This window comes from Crotalus tigris, unplaced genomic scaffold, assembly GCF_016545835.1.
Source record: "Crotalus tigris isolate CLP2741 ecotype Arizona unplaced genomic scaffold, ASM1654583v1 scf7180000017739.2905288, whole genome shotgun sequence".
NCBI lineage: Eukaryota > Metazoa > Chordata > Lepidosauria > Squamata > Viperidae > Crotalus > Crotalus tigris.
Window position 1 is genome coordinate 2,042,398 of NW_024096605.1, and position 26,656 is coordinate 2,069,053.

At 35.9% G+C, this 26,656-nt stretch overlaps 1 protein-coding gene across 4 annotated transcripts in view; it reads right to left on the bottom strand.

The window, feature by feature from the left end:
• The window catches only part of DPYD (dihydropyrimidine dehydrogenase), a 567,113-nt gene that overhangs the window by 130,287 nt on the left and 410,170 nt on the right, over positions 1-26,656 (bottom strand). For all 4 annotated transcript variants that reach the window (XM_039339800.1, XM_039339803.1, XM_039339804.1 and 1 more), the window contains one exon: positions 2,972-3,092. In XM_039339800.1, the coding sequence (XP_039195734.1) occupies positions 2,972-3,092 (121 nt within the window). The remainder of the gene's footprint in view (positions 1-2,971; positions 3,093-26,656) is intronic.

Consider the following 26,656-nt stretch of genomic DNA (forward strand, 5'->3'; position numbering starts at 1 on the left):
TTAGTGGTAGTTTTAATAAGTATGTTAACACAGCACATAAATGGTTACACGGTAGTCCTAATTAGATGACGAAGCTTTCTAGCTATTAAAAAAAGTATCATTGTCATCGTGTTAAAATGATTTTCAACATTCAGAGAGAATTTGAAACATTCCTTGTAAATCCTGATGTACGTTTTTCACAAGTTAGCTGTTAAGTGCTAATAATTACTTGATCTTATATGTAATGAATGAAGTGGCCTGAAGAATTTTTATAGTTGACAAAGTGAAGACAGACAGATTGACGCAACACTTCCCCCCCCCCCACAAATGACCCTAATGATTAAGCAAGGAAACTATACCTCCAGCTTTTAAGAAAGATCACAGGCAAAGTATTATTGTTGGCTGTTAAGATCAGTAATTTATATTAATGGTTGTTAATTTTTTAAAATGCTAAAGGCGTCATCTCTCTTTTCAATCAACTCACTATAGATTCGCTTTTCTACAGGTGTGTGACTACCAGTGGTTTTATCAGGCCCTAATTGGGACAGCGAAGAGCTGGCAAATGTTCTTTTGAAGCTGGAGCATTTTTTTAATCCCTTGCAAGCAGTTAGGTGTAATGTGTGGTATAAGTTAAACCAATAAACACACAGTGTGAGGAGATCCTATTCTTATCCACTCTACCCTTCCATCTTAGGCCATATTTCTACTAACTAAGCTTGATTCATAGAGTATGTTCTCATACTCCCAGTTTACTTTCCTGTCAGTCCACAGGGAGCTGGAGTCTCTTATCTCTTACTTTGCTTTTCTTCTGTCCCTCTTCTCTCCTCCTTCCTATCAACTCCTTTCCCTCCTCCCAATTAAATGTAATGGCATCTGGCTTCAAATCTACCCCATTTCTCACTGTGCCTTTGCTATGCCCTATTTTCAGTTTTGTATCAATATCTCCCACATAAGCCTTTATGTTGTTTCCAGGGTCAGGGTGAGACAGATAACAATTCAATGAAAAAGCAGGTTGATTGTGATAATCCAATGGAATGATGAATTGTAATAAGATTCACTTCTGGAATAAATATTGGTGAACACAGATGAAACTGTCATTTTTAGACAGCCTTTTAAGTTGGTGATTCATATAGGGAAGTTTCACTTAGGTCTATACATGAGCAATACATGAAACCTGAAATCATATATTTTGGGGAAATATATATATCTAAAAGATTGAAAACTGACTACATGTACAAATGGGTCAATCATGTATTTGGTATTTTCATGAAGATGAGAAACAGGGAAGTGTACCGACCATGCTCCAGATTTACAGAAGTTTTTTCAGCTTTTCTTCTAAGAGGAAGAATAAGAGAAGATGACAAAATACAAAGACCTGCAAATAGAAATTGAATGACTGTGTGGCAAAACAAAGAACCTATAGTAATAGGCGCCTTGGATTCAATCCCAAAACAACTGGAGCATCACTTAAACACCGTCGGCATTGACAAAATCACCATCCATCAATTGCAAAAGGCAGCTTTGCTTAGAACAGCTTACATCCTGCAACAATATTTGTAACACTACCGAACTTCTACATAGGCCTATCCTATTAGGCTCTTGGGAAGGACTTGATAGGTGGGCAAAAATGCCAACTTAAGTCTGAACATATGGTGCGATGAACCATATTAAAATCTTCTCTCACATATACCATAGTTCCATCAAGTTCTTATGAAACCCTAGAGTTCCATGGAACAGTTTCAAAAACAATTCAATGTTGCCATCGTGTGGGACCAAAAATATGTTCCTTCTCTATCGTGGCCGCTTGTCATCTGGAACAGCATCTCCCTAAGGATTCAGATGGCACTGATTCTCCTGGACTCCTGGAAAGCCTTTAAGATCAAGTTCTCTTTCCAGCTCTGGGCTTAATTGTGGTTGTTATATATAGCTGGGGCCCCTGTTGTACTGTTGTATGGTTTATTGTTCTAACTGTTTTAGTCCAAGTTGCCTGTTTATGAAGATTTTAATTATTTTAATGATTTTTACTGCTTTGAGGGCACTACTCTATGCAGACTCTCCTGGAATAGGCAGCTGTAGCAGCTAATAAATTAAATTAAAGCATATTGATGCTTTAATTTACCAGCATTATAAATAACAGCAGCTGCATGATAAAAAGGGCAAGTGGTATTAAAAATTAGAAGAACTGGATACTTGCCAAGACCCATATCTCACCTTAGAGATCATTATCATGATCCCCGGAATAGATTTTCCTCATCATCATTGCCTCTCTCTTCCCCCCCCCCCCCAAAAGAGAAAATGGCAAGCTTGAAAGAAGCAAGGAAGAACAAGCTATCCAGACCATTTATTTACTTGCCAATCTACACTTTGGGTCAAATAATAGTACATAAGGAGCCCTGGCGGTGCAGGGGTTAGAATGTAGTATTGCAGGCCAACTCTGCTCACACTATAGCCCAGAGTTCGATCCCGATGGGGCTCAAGATTGACTCAATCTTCCATCCTTCTGAGATTAGTAAATTTGTTGGGGAAAATATGCAAGTAATGCTTTGGTTGGAAACTGCCCAAAGAGTGCTGTAAAGCACTACAGGGTAGTATATAAGTCTAAAATGCTATTGCTGTGTTATGGAGTAACAGTGATTGACTGCATGGCAAATATAAAAAGTTTACCCTACTGAGACACTGGGGTCTGTACACAAATTGAGCTCACTGAGGACTTCTGGAGAAACTCCTTAAAAACTTCTAAACTCTTTTTAAGTTGAAAGGAAGAAAAAGCATAATTAGTAGGTGAAGGTTCAAGTAATGTATGATTCAGTTTGTAGTTTCACCCATGGTTTTCACACTCATTTTCATGCTCAGGAAATGGGGGGGGGGGAAAGAAAGAGAAATGGTAAGTTTTATTATGTTCTCTACTTCTCAGAACAGGATTTTACTTCTGTATCTATCAAGTTGCAAATTTTAAGAAAGAGTGAAACGCGGATATGTCTGAACTTGTTACCTTCTTGGGCAGCCCTCGCAATGTTCACAATGTTTGTGACATTTGGCGTCAGCTTGGCAAAGAAAGGAATCTGAACAGCTTGTCTCACCCAACGACAGATGTTGCGTACCAGCTCTGGATCCTGTTCAAATAGGTCAGATCAATACAGTGCATAATTAAAAGTAATGTGATCAAAACTTTCCAACAATCTGTTTTCCTGTAGTTTTCAATGCGTAATTATATTTCAATACTCTGCTTTGCCTCATTAATTTAAGCTATGTCAACATTCTAAATAGTACGGACAAAAACTATACTGAAATATATTAGATATGTAAAGCAGAATAACACTGTAAGAGGGGTTTGTGTATGTGTGTGCTGTGGAATTAAACAGTCACCACTTTGGAATCTTAAAACAATGTGAATCAGCAGAAGGAAACCATTGTAACAGACTGAACTTTTCTTAGAGAAAGATATTTAAGACATGCTAACCCTTCCCTCCACCCAATGGGAGAACAATTGACCATATACGTTTTGAAACTGAAATGGAGTGCCATTTGCAAATACATACATCACCTGTCAGCTTCTCCTTATCCTATTTTCTAAGGGTGGGGGAAGGGAGGAAAAAGGGAGCAGAAATGAAATATACATCAACTAAAAGAGACAAAAAATGTGGAGAGAACTCTACCTCCCCGATCGCCTAAAATAACAACGCTGAACACACTCCGGATCAACTCCAGCACCATGATTCTTGATGAAAATTGCCAAAATTCAGTACCCATAGTTCAATAGATAGCATGCTAATCATGACTGCACTGAAACACTTGGTACTTGGATCTGATCCTGGGAACAGATTTTATTTTGTCAAGACGATGCAATAAAAATGTGATTAATTTAACTGCATTCAATTACTTATATTTAAGCTTTTGCTCTTTATCATATAAAAGAATTACAATGAATTACATACATATTTTCTAAAGGTGGTAGAATGGCTTTTCTAAAGGTGGTAGAATGGCTATTTTCTAAAGGTGGTAGAATGGGATGCTGAGTAGTTTGCACCTGGTTAATATTTGGCCAGCTCCAGGACATATAGGGTTATAGGCTAATTTTGAGTAATATTAAATTAATTTTTCTTCTTGCTTTTTTTTGGGTGGGGGGTTGTTACAGGTACTTTATAAATTAAACCAATTGGAGAATGCTTTTGTATACGTTAATACAGGGTGGTTTTTTTTTTTTTGTAGCAGAAGACTTTGTTATTGGCTTGGCATCACCATCCTGATCTCACATCAATTGTGATTAGCTATCAATTCCCATTTTAAATTTTTCCCCACTGCTATAATTTGTGAAATTAAGTAGGTTCATAATGATGGGGATTCTACCAAAATGGGCATGATCCATGAAGGACATCTTGCTTGAGATCCCATCAATCCTTCAGCTAGTTTTCTGTATTACAGCCCTGTCCAGCATTAGAGTGTCAATTGTGTGATTAAAAAAAAATCCTGAAAAATTGATTCATGAGTCGCTTTGTGGAAGATTAAAAAAAAAACCCCAAACTCCTGCCCTGATATAAATCGGAAGTTTGGAGATATATACATTAACCTTTTCCTAAATTAGCTGGCAGGGTGATATTTAACTACTCTTCCACCCACCTGTCCACAAAATAACCTCCCAGCAATTATTTTGACAGGGTCAAAGCTTTTCTGAATACTCATCTCCTTGGATGAAAAGTTCAGGATGACAAAAAGCTAAATGGGAAAAAAAAAAGAGATCAACTTATACTCTTTGAAGACAGAAATAGAAATCTTGAAGCACTACCTTTCTAGGACAGCCTTCAGAGGATAATCAGCTGTCTTTCAGTTGATAATGGCTCTGGAGTAGTAATGCTCTTTAATTACATACATTTTATTTTATTTTATTTTATAATTTGGTAATGGGCTGTCAGTCTTCTGACAACCACTGATAAATCATATTAAAATCTTCAATATCTATTTTATTATTTGATATTTATATGTAAAAAAAAAAGTTCTCAGAAATCCCAAAATAAAATAGGAAAAGCAATGAGCAAAGGCAGGAAAACAATAGGAAATATAGACACAGCATTGGTAGGTTTAACCTACCTGGGGAAAAGATGATTTACACAGTCCTTGGTGTTCTCTGAGCTTAGACAACTCCATAGTTCAACTCTGAGCTACTTGTGTTCTCTTCTATAGGATGGCTTATATTGAGATGTCCAAATTCCATGAAGTCCCAAACAATGTTAATAAATTGCAAACAAGTACAAGCTAAATTTCTACTTCTCCAGAATACAGGTTCTAGGCCTGAGAGCTGGGCCACTAGGCAGCAAACATCCTACTATAATTTTGAGAGAAATCTCAAGTGTTTTTTCTAAGTGTCCTGTTGATTCCTACAAGTGTAGTAACTGTAATTACTACAATAGGAGTAACTGTGAGAGGGATCTCAGAGTCTTGGCAGCTGCAGCTGCCAAAAAAGCCAACACAGTTCTAGGCTGCATTAACAAAGGGATAGAATCAAGATCATGTAATACTTTATAACGCCTAACGTAAAAAAAATATTGAGACTCTAGAAAGAGTACAGAGAAGAGCAACAAAGATGATTAGGGGACTGGAGACTAAAACATATAAAGAACGGTTGCTAGAATTGGGTATGTCTAGTTTAATGAAGAGAAGGATGAAGAGTGACATGATAGCGGTGTTCCAATATTTCAGGGGTTGCCACAAAGAAGAGGGAGTCAAGCTATTCTCCAAAGCACCTGAGGGCAGGACAAGAAGCAAGGGATGGAAACTAATCAAGGAGAGAAGCAACCTAGAACTAAGGAGAAACTTCCTGACAGTTAGAACAATTAATCAGTCGAACAACCTGCCTCCAGAAGTTGTGAATGTTCTAACACTGGAAGTTTTTAAGAAGAGACTGGACAACCATTTGTCCGAAATGATATAGGGTTTCCTGCCTGAACAGGGGATTGGACTAGAAGACCTCCAAAGTCCCTTCCAACTCTATGATGATGATGATGTGCAAAATTATTTTGCTTTAATTGTTAGCCAACAATATAGTAAAATAATTTCTCTTTGTTCAGTGAGTAAATGTTGCCTTACCCCTACATTTTTTATTTCTCTCACACACATGCACAGCCTAATATGAAAAGGAAAAATTTATAGAAGAGATGGCAATTGTCCAGTTCCCCATCCCCTGACAATTCTGTTTTTAGAAATGAAACACTATCTCAAATTCCTTTTCAGTTTTACTACTAAATTAAAAACAGTGCTAGAGATTTTAGTTCCTAGAGGAGGAAAAAGTTGAAAAAGTACGAAAAGTGCATCTTTACCAGTAAAAATATCAATATGTATTCCAATATTTCTAATATGGTTGTGGAAATACTGCGGACTGGATCTGATTGTCCAGTCTGAATGGTCAAGTGGAATGGATTTTCTGCATAAATTGAAATCATAAAATTGAAACAGATTATTTTCTAATTTATATTAGGGGTTTTTTGCCTTATTTACATAGACCTAGTTTAACACATTTACATATATGTGATGTGCATGTGTACAATTTCAGAAATGTGTACAGTACATTCAGAAATGTACTGAGATCATAGACACATGAAACAACATTATAAAATATAAAATTATATGTAATAACTGAGATATTATTAGATGTATTAGACAACGTGATGGAAAAATGAAAAATATTACACACACACACACACATGATCTGATCTATTTGAAGTGCAACTTGTAACTGCCAGCTTCCCATTGATTTTGCTTGTGGGAAACCAGTGGGAAGTTTGAAGTCACGTGAGGTCCTCATTTAACAGCTTACGATCCTTACTTAAAGCGAGCAATGGAGAGTGCTGGGATTGCTGTTGTTAAGTGATATGGTCACATGACATTGTCTTAGTGATGGAAATTCCAATCCCAAATACTGCCATTAAGCAAGGACTATCTGTATCATATAAGAAGAAAAAAACAAACAGGATGTGGTTTATGTCATAATGATTCTTTCCCCTCCACCCACCCATTGTTTATGTTTCCACAGAAAAATAAAATGAAGCCAATGCTGCCTGTCCTTTTTTCATTGTAACTGAAAAGGAGAAAAATAATTTCAAACAAAGAATGAAAAAGAAGAAACAGTAGCTGCTTGGATGACCTGAAACAAAGTATAGCAATTGCCAGCTCATTAGTAAATGGGTGTCAAAGTTTCTGATTAGTGGGTTGATTCCATAAGCACTTATTGCCAGGTATGTTAGACTTTCCTTCCTTTCTCCAGTTGTGCAGGTAGGTTTGCCACTGTCTCCTTCCTGTGACTGACCCAAGGTTACCGTTACTAGGTCCACATGTGAAGGTCCAATTAAACTGTTTTATTGCTAAACAGTCTATGTACAGGAATATTCTCAACTTAGAATCTGCTTGGATTTTAGAGAAGGATCCACAGAATTCCAGGAGGACTGGACTTAGTTTGGCTGTGGCTACACAGTGATTCTAGGCTGATCTCTCTTTGAACTCTGCCTCCAGGTTCTGCCACTCCTTTTCCTACAGTCACCCAGCTGACTTCTTGCCTAAGATAGGACTAGAACTCATGGCCTTCTGGCTTCTAGTCTGATGCCTTAACCACTTCACCAGAATGGCTAATCTCAAACAACCCAGAAAATACCACACGAGACTATTAGTGCATCCTCCAGTTGAACATTAGTAGGCAGGAAGGCATTTAACTAATAATCTGCCCTTATCTATAACAGATGTGAGTAAAGTATCTGAGAACTTGCAATTGGGATTTTCAAGTCACCAAAATAACATATCATCAAAACACCATTCTTCTGCTCATTTTTTTTTAAGTAGAAAGGAAGCCTGAATCTACAGTGTCCGGATCTCTGCAGGAAGGGAGAAGGGGAAATCCACGAGCTGTGTCAATCTTTCAAAGTAGGTCATCTCAGGAAACAAACTCCACAAGAATAAGTGAAAACTTGTTTTATCATAACGATATGTGGGGATGACCTCGAGAGATGAGGAGGAGAGAAATGTTGCTGAGGGAAGGATGAGATAAGGAGGAGTTGGAGATCTGTGGTTGCATAAGCGGCAGAGAAATAAACCTAGAAAGGAACCTCCCTAGCTTATCAGCCTGTAAAAGGAGACAGTGGGAGATTTGTATTTTAAAACTTGTAAGATTCCATCAAGGTAGTCTTACAATAAAGTAGAGCTAGCTCATCTAGTTTTGTTTCCTGTCAGGTCTGTCTGGGAAGGCTGACATTTACTGATATAGGCTGAAGTAAGAGAACCCTGAAGACTGACAACCATAAGAAAGCGGGAGTCAATCTACTCTCCAAAGCACCTGAAGGCAGGACAAGAAGCAATGGATGGAAACTAATCAAGGAGGGAAGCAACCAAGAACTAAGGAGAAATTTCCTGGCAGTTAGAACAATTAATCATTGGAATGACTTGCCTCCAGAAATTATGGGTGCTCCAACACTGGAGATTTTAAGAAGAGATAGGACAACCATTTGCCTGAAATGATATAGAGTTTCCTGCTTGAGCAGGGAGTTGGACTAAAGACCTCCAAGGTCTCTTCCAACTCTATCATTCTGCTATTTTATTAAGGACAGTTAAGGTAGTGTTAGTCTGAGCTCAAGTGCTTTCTACACCCCTGCCCTGGAATTCAACCCTGTTTTCTTTTAACTTGCAGTTTCTCCAAGTTTACTTTTGTGCTCCTCTACACTGGCAGGCAGGATTATTGGGTGAGGCAAGATATCCCACTAATGGGAAGCTGATTCACCTTTAGACTTCAGAATACTATAAAACTTTCTCTGGAAAAAGGGATTCTATGTGTTTCCTGGTTGAGCCAGTGTTGAACAGGAAAAGTTGGCTTAGCTGATAAACAGCTCACAGATATTATGTGAACATGTAAGGTTGATTAGAAATATCACAAATTCAGCATGAGAAAGTGTCCCAGGCAAGGTGGAAGATAAAAAAAAGATGTGTCTAGAAATATTTGTGCTAGTTTATCTGTTTCTTAACATTCTTTATACATTTCATGTCTTTACATACTAATTAAGTACTTCAAAAAGAAATGATCGCTGCTTAAATCTTTAGTAATTTGAACATTCACTTAAAAGACTAAGTAAATTCATTTCCTCTTTATCTGTTTTCTAGTTAATATTTCAATAAGAAACAGGGCAGTGCACTAAATTCAATACAGGTTTGAAGAACCAGAGATTAAATTTCTGACCTATCATTAGACCAGTGTTTCTCAACCTTGACAATTTTAAGGCATGTGGACTTCAACTCCCAGAATTCCACAGCCAGCATTGCTGGCTGTGGAATTCTGGGAGTTGAAGTCCACATGCCTTAAAATTATAAAGGTTGAGAAACACTGCATTAGACTTTTGGGTTAACTCAACGGGTACTTTTCTCACAAGCTGATTATGATGACAAATTAAGACAGAATTCCTTGCAGGAACAGTGGTATAATAATGTTATTGCTGACAACAAAGCCATACCAACTGCAGCAGCAACAACAAGTACAGTACCGTTTCTTTGAAATACAGAAGTATGAGTGACCCTGAATTTATCAACTATATTATCCATTTATTATAACTCTGAATGCATACAGTCAGTGCTTTTTTTCTAAAAAAAAAAAAAAAGTGCCGGAACTCACACACGTCATACAACCCATCTTGCCTACCCTACAAGGTTCCACCCCAAAAAGGTGCCGGAACTCCGTTCTGGGCGTTCTATGAGAAAAAAAGCCCTGCATACAGTAATAATTTGAAGAAACAATAATAATTTTCTGAGTAAGGCAATGTGAGACCCCCATTCAAAAATAGCACTGGCTAACCATAATGTTTAAGAATTTTTTTATGCAGTGCTGTTGGCCTGAGTCTTCTGTTTAGCAAAAGTTCAGTGTTTTTTTTTTAATTCTATAATTTTTTAAATGCTTTAATAATTAATCATAAACATTCAAAGACACATACTGCGTACATCTACAGGGCATACAGCGTATTTGCATGAATAATAAACCTCCAACAACCTTGGTCTGCAAATTTCTAGCTAATAAAAATGGAGATCTTTCTTGCACATGCAGGTTTCGTGAAATATTCATTACAGCTGCATTGGCGTTCTGAAAGCAGCTGCATCCTTGCAATTTTCATTGCTCACTTATGAATATTCCTGACAGGGGCCACTTTAGAAAGGAAAAAAAAAACCTCTCTAGCTATAAGTCATACAGATGGTGTGGCAATTTGCTTAGCTTAGACATTTAACAATATTGCAGAGCCTATATGCATTTCATATATGCTATATAATAACAAAGTATGACATTTTAATCCCCCTCCCTTTTCATATACATTATTGTGTATCTTCCATTCACAAGCAGAATCAAACTGATACAGGACCAAATGACCTTTTCCACAGTTACAGTATGGTGTGCTTCAACAAGTAGGGAATACCTACTTAGAATGAGGAATACTTTGATCAAACATTTACCTCTATCGTTATGGCTTCTACCCACAAATTGATATACTATTTACTGTATTACAAAGGTAGAAAAAATAAAGTTGGAGATTTTATTTGTTGGCCAAATAAAAGGATACTACAGTAGAAATAATATAGCATGGGTTACTGTATACTGGAAAAAATTAAGAGATGAGTGGTGGGCCATGAAAGCAAATATCAATTATGTTTACAGCCCAAATATCAATTCTGTTTACAGCCCAAAGGCCCAAAAGCAAGTTACAAGCATAATTTAAACTTGACATTGAAAAAACCATTCCAATAAATAAAATATTTAATAAATATTACAGAATATGCATAATACCGCAGCTTATTGATTTGTTACTGAGAGGCTTGCTTTTTTATAGCAATAAAATGTGGCTGTTGCTACTATTTTAGAATTTTCATCTGCAAGTAAAATTTTTACATACTCAGAAGTATCTCTTCTTGGTTTAGATTTTAAAATAGCTAAGATAGCTAGATAATATCCTCCGAAAGACTCTTATAAAATTCACAATACAATAAAATATGATCTACCATTTCCAGATCAGTACCATTACAGGAAAAAAAATCTTTGACAGATGAGAATATTTTGAAATATACCATATAGCATATCTGATAGCAATAATTTGGCTTTTGAAAAGACTATTTTGTACTTACTAAAATATAAGCTATTGAAATATTTAGAAGCCAAAGAATATATTTATAATTAATTCCAAATGTTGTAAGTGAAAAATGGTATTTGGACTTTAGCTGTTAATTCTTGGCTACTGCCACTTGATACCATTAGGCAGTATTAAGTTTTGGTTACAAATATATGTTTTTAAAAACAAGGAAGGATTGCTTCAGGAAATCCCAAATGAATCCCTTGTAGATACTGTATGCAGTTCAAACAGGTGACTCAAAAGATTAGTCAAAGTGGCATTGATCCTAATTATTTATTCTCCAGGGATCATGAATCAGCAATTCATCATATCAAACAAATGTGTAAATTGAAAAATGGGGAGATGGAGAAGAAATTAAGCAAAAGCTCCTAGGATTATTATACCAGTGTAAGGTAACTAAAAAAAAGTAGCACTTTTGAATTAATCATAAGTAGGTGTTAAAAATTTTAAGATTTTTAGAGGATTCCATACATTTATTTTAGGTAATTATAAAATTAGAAGGAATCAACTGAGTACAGCTACTGTACTTCTTGACTTACAGCTGTTCGATGGTCTCAGAAAGGTGCTTTATGGCCTATGTATGACCAGTTGCCAAACACTCTTAATCATTTCCACTGTAAGAATGGTTGCTGTAAGAATTAAAATTACCACACCATTTTGGGGATAATATTAGTTCAGGACAATAGCTACATCAGCATGGCAGCTGAAAAGAATCAAGAAGCTACACTGGGAAAGTACTTTTCAGTACTTCAAATAAGTACCAGTTTGCATATAAAAACATACCACAATAAATGCCCAGGTGGTTTCTCTTGGAGATAAGAAAACTGAGCATTTTCTATCAAAACTGGACTGACAGATGTTTTACAGATATTCTACAATGATGTATAGCATTGCTTTCAGGTATAGCAAATTCTTGCACCAAAGTAGTTAAAACCAGTGAAAAACATAAGGCACAGAAAGATGGTATTCCAGAGGTGGTTTTTTTTGTAATGAATGGGAATTTAGAAGATGTTTTATTATTAACACCAGTCTTTTAATCCACTTTACAGAAAATGTCAATGTAGCTATCCAAAATAAATAAGAAAAGGAAACATGTTCAGGCCTTGGGGATTGCCTAAAGTGGTTATTTGGAATCTGGCATGCATATTTATATGCTCATCAACCGGCTGTAGTAAGAAAAGTGTGTCATCGTAGCAGGAAGGGAAATATTGTTCCACAGATATAACTGTAATAATCTAGAAGACCGAAAAAAAATGATAAACTAGAAAACTGAGAAAGGAAATTGCTGCCACTTCTACTCAGGCTATTCACAACCAAAATATTGATAGTGCGTTCCTCTAATTCTTATTCAGTTCCTTAGCAAGTGTCATGTATTAGCCCTCATAACAGAGACAATGGAATATCATTAGTCTGCAAAAATGTCAGTGACGACAGAAAATGGATGAAAATTGATATTCCTTATCAAATTCTGATTTATCCTACTTCTCTAATGCACTGCCCACATTTAATGTAGCTGAAAGGTTTTGGAGATTCACACACACACATACACACACAAAGAAACACAGACACACACAAATATACTGAATAGTAATGATGTGCATTCTCTGGGAAAAACTGGTGTGCATTATGTGGAGATTTTTAAAATGGGTGAATTAGTCTTACATTTTCCAGTAAAAGGAACTGTCTGCTTTTTCATAGCCATAGAAAATGCAAACTGAATAATTAAGATCAAGAGACCAGGACCAAGTGTTACACATCGAAAACAAATATGCTTTTTGTGCTTTGAGGGAACACTTTTTGATGATATTTATTATTTCATATGGTTTTCCATATTTTGGCTACCAGTATTTTGTCATTAATTAATATTTCTACTTTGTCCTTCCTTCAGGAACTAAGGGGAATATTTTTAATTTCTCTCATAGCAGCAACTGTGTAAAATAGGTTGGACCTAACTTTATGTAAAAAACTTCCATGTCTAAGGATAGACCTTCCCCAGTGGTAGTCTAGCATCTTATCTATTACCCATACGGGCCATTACTGGTTTAAGGTTTATAACAACAACACAACAGGAAAGTTGAAGAAAGAGATAGAGGGACTAATTCTAGCTGTACAAGATCAAGTTTAAGAACAAATTTATACAAAGTCAGAATTGAGAAGACAACAACAGATAGCAAAAAACTGAAGGAACAGTGGATCATCTTTCAAAAAAGATTAAATACTAACTACAAATAATGGCATGACAAAGTAGCAACAATGGCACACTAGAAGATCTGCAAGAAATACCACTTTGCTGTGAGCAAGAACTGATGGGAGCACAAAAAAATAGAAAAAAGTAATAAAAAAATGAAGAAAGTGCTCTGGGACTTTAGAATTCAAGCACATAGGCACCTGCCATTTAACATTCCAGACCTAACAACTGTCAATAAGAAAGACAAAAAAGTCTGGATAGTGAATTCTGAAGTACCTAGGCACAGAAGAATAAAGTACAAACAGAAGTAGAAAGACTGTGGCAAAAAGAAAGCAAAGATAGTATCAATAGTACCTCAGCAGTAGAAATGAAAAAAACAAGAGCTCTTAAAAAAATTATCAGAAAAGTAATTGAAATATAAATATTAAACATCACAAATGATCACCTAGATCAGGGGTCTTCAAACTTGGCCCTTTTATGACTTGTGGACTTCAAGTTTAAAGACCCCTGACCTAGATGCTTTTACAGGTCCTGTTTTATTTACCCAGCACTATTTTTTATTTTTAATAATAATAAAATAGTACAATATCCTGCTTTACTGTTCTATAATAAATGAGAATGCTAAAAAAGTTCCTTAAAGTTTTTCAAAATACAACAGACTGAATTGAGGAATCAGGAAGAAGATGCCTATTAGAAAGAAGGAAGCCAGCAATGCACTTTTGTTTTTTTAACAAAAATGTTATTCAGCTGAATAAAAGTAAGGCTGAAAGACATTGATTACCTAATATGATTGCCTGTTTCTTTAAAGAAAGAATTTTAAAATTCTGCATGGAGCCATAAGATTGTTCCAAAGCTATATTTAATCTAGAACTGGGAACTTGGAGGGTAGAATAACAATTTGCCAGAATTTAAACAGGTTATGATTGCCTTGGATGAGGCTGAGAGCTCATTTCACCTACATAATAAACAATCAGGGGTCAGTGGGAGTGGTGTAAAGAATAAGAGAACACATGACAGAGATATTTTTGCAGGGATGCAGAGAAATTTCCAAAAATGGGACAAAGGAGCCATAGAGTTGAGCTACTGCTAAGCTATCTGTTAACCATATTCACTTCCCAATCTTTTCCTGTAGTAAATGCTTTACTATCTTTTCCTTCATAGGTAAAGTAGTTAGCTAATATGCATCAACATGACTAAGGCTTGTTTGAACTCTCTATAAACCATGGATTGAAACTTCTTAACCTAGGGCATGAAACTTCTAAAATCCCGCATCAAATTAAAAATAAATTGCTTTTGTGCGTATAGCAAGATGAATGCTATTTCCTTTTGATGATGCCCCATGCTGCAACACCATATATATGAAAAAACAGTCACATAAAATAGAGTATTCTTTTTTTTTTATTAAAAAGTTTTATAAATTTTACAAAAAATAAAAGACAATACAAAAACAAAAAACAACATATACAAATAAAAACAAACATTACCCAACAAAACCCCCCTTCCCCCACCCCTACCCAACCCCCCCTTCCCCCCCCAGGGCCTCCCAGAGCAGAATATAGGCTTAATTAAAAAAAGTTAAAAAAATTTATATTTATATAAAAAAAGAATATAAAATAGAATATATATATATATATATATAGTTAAAAATTATGAAAAAACTATATAGTATTTTTTATATCAAATTTAAATTGTATGAATTTTATCCATTTATCCCAAACAGCAAGGAATTTCTCTTGCGTTTGACCCTTTAAGAAAGCCGAAATCTTTGCCATTTCCGCCAAATGAGACACTTTAAGAAACCATTCCTGCAATGTAGGCAAAGATTCCTTCTTCCAATATTGTCCTACTAACAGCCTCGCAGCTGTAATCAAATTTAACATCAATATAACCTCCTTTGTATCACAATCAATAACTATACCTAACAAAAATAATTGTGGAGTAAATTTTACCCTCCTTTTAAAAATTCTCTGGATATTCCACCATATCTTAATCCAGAATGCTTTTATCTCTCTGCACGACCACCAAATATGATAATAAGTAGCGTCCATACAACCACATCTCCAACATTTAGGTTGTAAGTCAGGGTACATAAAAGACATTTTTTGTGGATCAAGGTGCCATCTATAAAACATTTTATAAAAATTCTCCCTTAAGTTCTGTGCTTGTGTAAATTTGACATTTCTCACCCAAATAGTTTCCCAGGTGTCCAATGGAACTGGCTCACCAAAATTCTGCGCCCATCTAATCATACAATCTTTAATTAGTTCCGTTTCTGAATCCAATTCAACTAAAACCCCATAAATCCTCTTAATGTGGGTTTGTCTTTGATCCTTCACTTGCTTAATAAGATTTTCATCTTCTCTGAGAAAACCCACCTTACAGTCCATCTTCCATCTGTCTAATAATTGCCTATATTGGAACCAAGAATAAATAATATTTTCTTGTGCTAACTCTTCCCGTAATTTTAACTGCCAGTTTTGTCCATCCCATTTAAGTAACTGTCTATAGGACACCATATCCATTTTAACCCCTCTTTTTATTCCTTCTATTGCATGCCAAGGTATAGCCCATAATGGTACTTTGAAATCACTTTTATAATATTTTCTCCAAACCCTAAGTAAAGAAATTCTTAAGATATGAGATTTAAAAGCCCAATCCATTTTTTTATTAAATATTAAATAGGCATGCCACCCAAAAAGTAAATTCCATCCCTCTAAGTGAAGTATATCAGAATTTGTCAAATTTACCCAGTCACTAACTAATGTTAAAACCACCGCATCATAATATAATTTCAAATTCGGCACCTTGAGTCCTCCCCTCTCACGGAAATCTTGCATAATTTTAAACTTAACCCTTGGCTTTTTCCCTGCCCAAATAAATTTATTAAGGCCTTTCTGCCACTCAGTTAAATTGATCTCATTCTTCAAAATCGGTATCATTTGGAACAAAAAGAGAAACTTGGGTAGAATATTCATTTTTATCACTGCAATTCTTCCCATGAGGGATAATTGCAACTTTTCCCAATTCTTCAAGTCTCTCTGTACCCTAACCCACAACCTTTCATAATTATTTTTAAATAATTTTGCATTAGAAACAGATAGCATCACCCCCAAATATTTTACCTTATTAACAATTTCAAAACCCGTCAAATTAACCAAAGTCTGCTTCTCCCGACTAGTCATATTTTTAGGTAAAATTTTAGTCTTATTAACATTAATCTTAAAACCCGAAACCAAACCATAATTATGAATCAACTGTAATAATTTTACTACAGAATAAGTAGGTTGCGACAAAGTAATAACCAAGTCATCCGCAAAAGCTCTTAACTTATACTCTTTTTTATTAACTTCTATTCCTTTAATTTCCTGCGACTCTCGAATTTTGATCAACAGTATTTCCAGTGTTAAGACAAACAGCAACGGTGATAATGGACAACCCTGTCTAGTACCTTTCTCTATTGTAAAAACCTCTGACAAGCCTCCATTAACGATAAGTTGTGCCGTTTGTTTTTGATATATTACCATAAGAGCTTGCAATATCTTTTCACCAAAATTCATCTCTTCCATTACTCTTAACATAAAATGCCAATTCAATTGATCAAAGGCTTTTTCAGCATCTAAAAATATCAGCCCTGCAGGAACTTGGTTATTTTTATCTAAATATTCTAATAAATTAATAATTTGTCTGACATTATTTTTCATGTACCTTCCAGTTATGAACCCAGATTGATCTTTATGCACAAGGTGGTGCACCACCCTCATAAGCCTATTTACTAAGATTTTTACAAATATCTTATAATCCACATTTAAAAGAGATATAGGCCTATAATTCTTTGGTAAAGTAAGATCTTGATCTTCCTTTGGAATCAATGATATAAAAGCAGTACGCCATGAGGGAGGAATCTCTTGACCCTGTAAAATGCCATTAAAAAGATCACCTAATGGTTGAATCATCTCCTCCAATAAAGCTTTATAATAAACAGCTGTTAACCCATCCGTACCCGGTGCTTTCCCTGGTTTCAATTGTTGAATTGCTAGCGAAATTTCCTCCTTAGTAATTAAACCATTAACTTCATGTTTCTGATCCTCTGTCAATTTAGGGAAACTAACCTCGCTTAGATATTTATTTATCTCTAAAATTTGCACATTAGTAGATTTATATAATTTTTGATAATAATCCAGAAAAGATTTCTTAATCAGTTCCTTCTGAGAAACTAATTTACCCTTGTAATTTATTTTATCTATTGTTCTCTGTCTCTGTTTCTTTCTCAATTGATAAGCCAGCCATCTCCCTGGCTTGTTAGCATTACAAAATGTATTTTGTTTCATAAACAATAAATTGGTTGCAGCTTGATCTGCTAACAACATATTAAATTGTGTTCTTAACAACTTTAAGGATTCTTTAATACTTTCATCAGAAGGATTTAAAATCAAAGACTTTTCTTTTAATTTAATTTCATCTTCCAATTCTTTACGTTTCTGAATCTGTTTTTGCTTATGACAGTTATTCATTTTTATCAAAATCCCACGCATAAATGCTTTCCCTGCATCCCATACCATTGACATTGAAGTCCCCTTATACATATTCAAAGCAAAATAATCCTTTAAACACTCCTTTAGTTTCTGAACATTTTTTTCTTGTCTAAATAAATTCTCATTCACCCTCCAGGATCTTCTCTCCTCTTTTTCTTGAGTCAACTCCATCCAGACTGGACTATGATCCGTCAAAGACCTAGGGAAAATCTTGACATTCTTTACTCTATTATATAAGTCCGTTGTAATCAGGAAGAAGTCAATTCTTGAGAAGGATTGGTGTCTATCTGAAAAGAAGGTAAAGTCTTTCTCCTCTTGATTACATTCCCGCCAATAGTCCCGTAATTCCCAGTCCTCTTTCATATCAAAAAAGGCTTTAGGTAATTTTGCCTGCTTAAGAAGAGGAGAGGAACCTTTTTTGTCCCTTTGTACATCTAAGACACCGTTCCAATCCCCCATTAGTACCACGGATCTATAGTCCAGCAGATTTATTTTTTCATGTAAGAGTCTGTAAAATTGTTCCTGTTGCTGATTTGGTGCATATAGTCCCACTATAAGTACTTTCTTACCATATAAGCCCAATTCAACCATCACATATCTCCCTTGGGGGTCAGACTCCACCAGACAAACTGGTAGATTTTGCTTAACATAGATAACAACTCCCCCCTTCTTCCCGGGAGCAGAAGATACGAAGTGAGATCCCAGACGGGCATTAACTAAATATTTCTGATCCTTAAGTAAAATATGAGTTTCCTGTAAGCAAATAACATCATTATTACGTTGCTTCAAATAATAAAAGATTTTTTTCCTTTTCTGAGGAGAATTCAATCCATTAACATTCCAGGTCAAAAACTTTGCCATCTCCCTTGGCCCGCAGCCTGGAGAAGACACCTTGGAGATCTGAAATTGCAACATGTGTTGCATGACTCTTGGGTCTTGCTCCTCCCACCGGCGGTGATACATTTCCAGGAGAAATCTCTTTGGCCTCTTTCTTACGTTGCTCCTTCTCTTTACGTTTATAAGCTGCACGAGTCATTCTCTGCTCTTTAACCTCCGTCTGGCGTTGCCCTTCAGCTTGCAGCATCCCAGCAGAAACCAAACCTAATGCCTCAGACTGCTGCTCCGCCTCTTTGCCACTCAGGGATTTCTGAACAGGTAAAGTTGAGCCTGCACCTAGGACTGAAGTATAGAATTCTCTAGCTTTATCAACCGTATTCAATCTATAACGTGTCCCCGCATGGCTCAAAACAATACCCATCGGGATTTCCCATCTAAATGGCATCGATCTAGCTTTAAGCTCATTAGCTAAGAAAGCAAAATCTTTCCTGATTCTTAAAATTTTTGATGGGATTTCCTTTAGTATGATGACATCTTGGGCAGCTATCTGAAATCTTTTATTATAAAAGGCTTGTATGATCTCATTACGCAGAGACTTCTTCGTAAAATAAATCACCACATCTCTAGGCAAATTCTTCTGCTTAGCAATCCAAGAGTTAAGCCTGTACACTTTTTCAACTTCTCTGCGTAATTCTCCTTTATCCATATCCAAAACCACAGCCAAATCAGTAAGGACCACCTCCATCAGATCTTGATTCATATCTTCCTTGAGGCCTCTAATCCTCAAGGCATATTCCATCTGCCTATACTGAAACATCAGAATATCTTCTTGTGAAGTCTCCACCTTCCTTTCCACATCTTGAATTTTGTCATCAAAGGAATCAACTTTATCTTCAACTTCCTCGAGTCTTGCATCCAGCTTAACCACCACTGTAGCCAAACCTGAGACTGCTGCAAGTATATCTTGTCGCAAAATATTATTGTTATTTTCCAATTGATCCTTTATCCCACTTATCTCTTCTTTAAAGTCAGATTTAATTTCTGATTTAAGCTGTGTAGAAAATTGCTTCATTTCCTCTCTCATTTGAGCTACAGCCTCTCCCATTATACCTCTAACCTCTTGTGCTGAAAGTCCAGGCAAAGGAGGGGAGGGTGGTGGCTGTGCCGGTGGTGCATGTTTAAGTTGTTGTTGTGGTTGTGCAGTAGAAGTTATAGGGGAGGAAATCACCTTGGATGTTGTAGAAGGCGGCTGTCTCTTTGAAGCCATTTTAAATGACACAGTTCTCACTTCCCTTTCCCCCCCCCAAAAAAAAGAGATGAGGGGGAAAGAGAAAAATTTTAACTTTTAAAAGAGGCAGCAAAAACACTATAATCCTTGAAAATCCAGAGAAAAAAGACCAAGAAAAAAAAATCAAAAAAGAGAATTCAATACCAAAAGCAAAAGTAAAGTCCAGTCCTTAAAAGGAGAAAGTGAAGCAAAAGAAAAAGGAAAAAAAAACTCCATCACTTTCAAAACGCCATCTTAATTCCTTCTCCACAATAATAAAAAGAAAAAAAAAAGGAGAAATAATCAAAACTAAATAAAAAAAAATAAACACCTAAATTATATAAGAAAAAATCCTTTAAACTGCTCTGTCCGGTTTTTTAGGAATTACTCACCAACTCTCTATAAGCACGGAGATAGAAGCGGCAGTTTCTTTTGCTTCCTAGGAAGCAAAAACAGCTGGGAGGCGGAGACAACAAGAGCTCCGAGGGAACACTCCTTTCACCCCCTCTAGAATTAAATCCAGAGAGGGTTCAGGGGTTCTACCTCTACTCTTGTACTCTCTGTCCCTTCCCTTTGCCCGGGAAGGGAATTCCGAGCCGCGGGCCAGCTGATGCGCGCTGCGCTCCGCGGCTCTAACACTTTCCCAGCTGGACGGCTAGAAGATAGCCGCCATCGCTGTCGCTCCGTACCGGAAGCCGCAATAGAGTATTCTTAAAATAACACCTAGATTATTTTACTTTTAGGGAGTCACCACTGCAATTCGGATGATCACTTAATTTAGTGATCAGGACTGAAATCTCCATTCCGTTATGAAATCTACTTGGTTACTTTGGGCCAGTCTCCTCAGCCTAACCTACTTAAGAGAGTTACTGTGGATGTGCATCTTTCCCAAGTGATCTTCATCTTTTAACCCAATGTCAGTTGGGTTAAAACCCACAGCTTTGCATAGGTTACATGTTTTCAAAAGGCCCTGATCAGGGAAATTTACTGGATGATCTAAACTGGTTAATATTGCTAGAGTAAAACTTTAGGAAGCCAAGGTTTTGTCATACAAAGCTAGCATTATGAAACACTGAAGGTAGAATGTAGACTCTAAAGACTATACCTCAGGGCATTCAAATTAAATTAAAGACTCTGTGCGTGCCTCATATAATACAAACTTGTCCTTTACCTAAAATCTTCATTTTGTGAGAGAGCATTAGGCTTTTGCTATTGATTAAAAAAAATGGTTGATGCGTTTTGTATGGAGACTTTTTTATTGTTATGCAAACTTATTAATTACAAGAACAGATGGACATCTACATTTGCAAAAATCAACAAATGCAAGCCACCATTGCTTATGGTTTTGCTTAATCTGGTTAACAGACTTCATTTGAGGTAATACAACAAACAAACAATATTATAATAATTATAGTATATGCTTTACTACATTGAAAATGTTTTTCTTATCTTTTGTAAACTAATAACTGTTTATTGTGGTCATAATTTAAAAACTGTTCATAGTTTTAATCCGGGGAAATGAGTATATCACCTGAAGGGCTAAGAGAGATTTATTATACCACAATCTGTTCAATTGGCTTCCATTACCTATATTATTTCTAGTATCCTATATCAAAATGTCTCCCACTTGTGGATGCTTATATTTTGCTAATCAGTTCAGCAGCAACTGGCAGAAATAAAAAAGATTATAGGATTAGGCTGTATACAACAAGAATCTGTTTTTCATTCTTTATTTCCTTTACTCCTTTCTCCATCCCTACTATTTATTGGGTGGCCAAATGACATATATTCATTGTATTTTATTATTATTATTTGAGCTCACCAAACATTTATTCTTTTAATCCAGTTCTAAAAGTACTTGCTTTGTCCTCCATTGAAGAAATAACACACTAATTACCTAATTCTCCATTGCTTCTTTTAGCAAGACTTCATTTAGATTTTTCACTCACTGATATGCCTGAGCAATATACGTTTATTGTTAAAATACAATAGATACAGTAGGCAATATGTTTTCATGACATAGGCGAAATGATATTCCACACAAAATACTATCTAAAGCTCTTGGCCAAGTATTATCTAATGGTCTTTTACTGTCAGAATAAAGGTCCACATTGTTCACTTGTATGGCTTCCACTGATGCACATTTATAGGTTGAACAGTTATATCTTTCAACTTTCAAATGCATTACAAAAAGAGGCTTAAACCCCACCCCCCCAGTTAATTTGGTTAAAATGTTTATCACTGACTCTTCAGGAAATAAGGCATTTATATCAAATAGAAACACCAATTTATAAATAACTAAAAATATATTTCTCCCCTTGTGCAGGCATTGTACTTAAACTGAAAAAAAATGTCTAAAATTGAATTAAAGTACTTTCAAGCATTCATAGGCCTCCCCAACTTGTCGTTTAAATGATGCCCTTGCCATCTCCAAATCTGATGCATATAAAATTTCTCTCTCATGCCTCACTCTTGTGTACCATTTAACCATTTCATAGTTAATGAGAAGAGAAAAAACAGTTTCAATCAGCTTCTAATGACTTGGGGTTTGTGAATCCCTCCTCCTGCCAGTTTAGTAACTTGTCTCCATGGTCGTTGCCATTCACAGTAGGACTGAAATACCACCACACTACCATAGATATACATAGTCAGGGCTTGTCTACCCAAGGACATTTGTCTGCATTATTTACCAAATCATGGATTATAGGGAAAATAGGTAATAATAATTTATTTTATTTTGTGGAGGGAGTGGAAAGATTTATTGTATCACAACCAGTGGAAGTTCAGGGCATAAGAAAATTTAGTAGAAGCTGTCCTGAAGATATTGATGAAAAGCACCAATTAGTTGACATTTTCTATTACAAGTAACAGACTAACTGTAGCCATGAAACTGGTCTCCAGATTACATTTCATTTAAATTGTTTTATGATGTAAACAGGTAAGATAGTAGGTCTTCTATTAACAGGAAAAAGTAGAGCCTTAAAATATTGCTTCTTTAGGACTACATCAGTCAGTCAATCAATCAATCAATTTTTGTTGCTAAACCAACAAAGGCCATTACCAATATAGCCCATACAGTATATTTCATGCCTAGATGATATAAAGTCAAGCAATGATCAAATGCTAGCCAAACCCTTCTGAATCTTATTTGTTTATCTGAATTCTCTTTAAGATTCAGTTCAAGAGATAAATGTTCGCAATAAGTAACTATCAATAACTTTTACAATTTACTAATGACACATAAATAAGCTAAGAGTTAGAAGGCTCATTCCTATTTGTTCATTTATTTGAGATTATATCAGCTTCCAACCAAAACAAAGTTGTCCAGTTTGTTTCTTTGTGTAAACACAGTTCAACAAACATGACTATCACCAACTATTAGCTTTTACAAATTCAGGCTTTACTGGATCTCACCTCTGAGCTATCATATCATTTCATGGGAGTTAAAGGATTTAATTTCCTCAAAATATAGATAATTAGTCAAAATAAAGTATGCACATATTGATTTATAGATAAAGATACACATTCCCATTGCTATTGTTTCTTCAAATGGAAATTTAATACATTGTACTGGAGGAGATTGGAAACAAGAATCTGTTCATTCTGTTGTCTAGATCACGGGTATCAAATTCGTGACGTCACGTGACATGTCATGACATATCATGACTTTTTTCCCATTGCCGGCAATGGGGTGGGCGCGGTTTTGGTGTGACATACCCGGCCCATGGGCCAGCAGTTTGACACCTCTGGTCTAGATGCTAACTCAGTGGTTCTCAACCTTTCTAATGCCGTGACCCTATAATACAGTTCCCCATGTTGTGGTGACCCCCAACCACTTATACATCACCGGGTGCCAGGGGCATGGCCAAAGAAAAGGGGAAAAAAATGTCTCACAGCCTTGTTTGACGACCCCCGTGAAATGGTTGTTCGACGCCAAATGGGGTCCCGACCCACAGGTTGAGAACCACTGTGCTAACTGCAGATCAAAAAATTCAAGTTTTCACTGTTCTACCTTAAGTTTAGGCAGTTTTTACCACAGAGGACTCTGGTTAACAGTTCTTCAAATTGAGGTTTGTACTCTATAAAGTAGGGCACATATCCATCCTACACACTAAAATCCATCTAAATAAACATTTTTTTCCTTAGTTTCAAACAAATGCCAATTGACATATGTATGTCAAGCATGTAATTGTGGGAATGATCTCTTTAATGATATCAGCAGCACATTTTCTAGTCAGTGGATTTTGGAGGTTAATTTTCTATTGAGAACTTTAAAAAGCATTTTTATCTTAACAATTTTGAAAACAGAAGCTTATGAGATTCATGTTACCTGTTCTGGGAAAGTTAGACTGTTTTTAAAACCAAGATATATATTCTATTTCTGACAATTCTGGAAGAGAAATGTTGCTAGTATATGCCTAATCAGAAATGCCCAATGTAGTTGCAATGTGCTTAATGGTGGAAGTTGAAGAATACTGTTTCTGTGTACCCAAATGTTTCTGAAAACAATCTGAGCAAAGTCAGCAGGTTTTATAACAGAATGGTGTTTGTGTATGTGGGGGGAGATGTGTGATGGCTCAGCAGTTAAAGAGTGCTATGCAACAGGATGAGCTCCCGTATTTGCTTCCAGCTCCTGCCCATCTACCAGTTCGAAAGCATGCAAATGTGAGTAGATAAATAGGTACCATTTTAGTGGGACAGTAACATTGTTCAATGTGCCTGTTCCATGTCTTCAGACAAGGCTGGCTCACTCAGCTAAGAAATGGAGATGAATACCGCCCCCTATAGTTGGACATGTCATATAAAATACTAAGATGGGAACAAAATGAATCCTTAACTTTCTATCTACACTTTTTGGTCAGTAGGTCATGAAGTACTGAAAAGCAAAACATTATACTTTCAGACTCGCAACACTGATATCAGCCTGGCCAAGTAGAGCAGACTGGAAACACAAACAGATTGGCTAATTCTACTTTATTGAAAAGCTACATTAACATAATCTCATAAGTCTGAAGGTACAATTCTCCCACCATCTCCTTTACAGCCTGAAAAACTAGGGAGGGTCTCTTCTGAGTCTCTTGCAGCTGTGGTAATGCAGTCTCTTATCTAACTGTCCCTGCCAGCATCTATTCGCTCTGTCTCCCAAGGTCTTTTCCACACACCATTATAGGAACACAGTTAGGGTAAGTAAAAAATCATGCTGTCTCGAAATACTAGTGGATAAAGTTAGATATTTTTTTTTTACAGTCTATAAAATTTGTTGTGATAATCTTAATCATACCTTCGTCAGCATGTTGCAAGCTGCTCAGTCTTTGGAAATACAGCAGTATATAAACCACAATAAATAAATAAATACATTTCCCCCTGCCCCAGGGAGGACTTATATTCCATCTTGAGTTTAAAAAGACTATTCAGCTTTGAAGGTCTGAGTGAATATAGGATCTTATTAATGTTATTAAAATAAAATACTATTAATTTTGAATTGCATTACTTTGGATAGCTACACTTTGTGAACTGGGAATGAATTACTTTTCACTATATAATTGTGAATGTTTCTAATTCTTAGTGGGTTGGAATGTAAGTTTTATTTTAAATATTGTTATTATGCTAATTTCCAGATAAACCTTTCTCAGAGAATGGCCTTCGAAAATTCATGAAGAAATAGGGCTATTAATAGCTATCGGTATTGGTTCCATGCAGCATGGAACTTCTATCATCAGACCTTGCATGTTTCTGAATGCCAATTGCTAAGAAAAAAAAATGAGAAAGTAGTCTTGCTCTCATGTCATGCTTGCAAGAGGGCACTGGGAATAAAATAATACATATTAACACTAAATACACCTTGATCCAGAAAGCTTATGTTCTTAACAGCTTGGTAACACTTTTACACAGAGCACCATTAGTAGTAATACAGGTAGTCCTCGGCTTATAACTACAACAGAGTCCAAAATTCCTGTTGCTACGTGAGACACTTTTTCAGTGTCATTTTAACTTTGAATGGTCACTAAACAAATTGATGTAAGTCAAGGACTGCCTGTAGTGATAATTTATACTTATAACCTATTTCCTACCAGAAACATAATCACATTTTTCCTGAAGTAATGTCCCTAAAACAATTTTTAGAATAATGACAGAACATTCACAATCAATATTTTAAAGCAAAAGATTAAATCAAACCTTACTCACTATAGGATCCTTCAGTGATATCAGATCAGGCATGGGATATGTAGTAGGTACTCTGTCAGTTGCTTCCATTGTTCTGCAAGCAGTGCAGAAATGCAAAAGGATTCATTTTCAATTATTGCAGATCAATGCCTTCTAAGTGCCTTTCCGCTATCTGAATTTTACCACTTAGATTACTCTTTGTCTTGTTCATGATGATACACCGAGAACATAATCACTTCCTACTCCTCCTGTGGGATGTCCAAAATTACCTCCAGAAAATTAAATCTGTCTTAATCCTGCCCAAAATTTCACAGTACCTAATTACAGAATTGCAATCAATCATTAAAGCAAAAGAGATGCCATTTGTGAATTTCACAGCTAATCTTATTGCAGACTCAAATCCTAGCACAGGGCTTTTTAGTGTATGTGCTTGTCCCATTTCAAACTTAATTAAAGCAAACAATTTGCTTAAAGCCTGTCAAATTAAGGGGAAAATTTCCCTGGATAGAAAAAGAAAGAACTCTTGGCTTAAGGTCTAGAGAATGTATTTCCT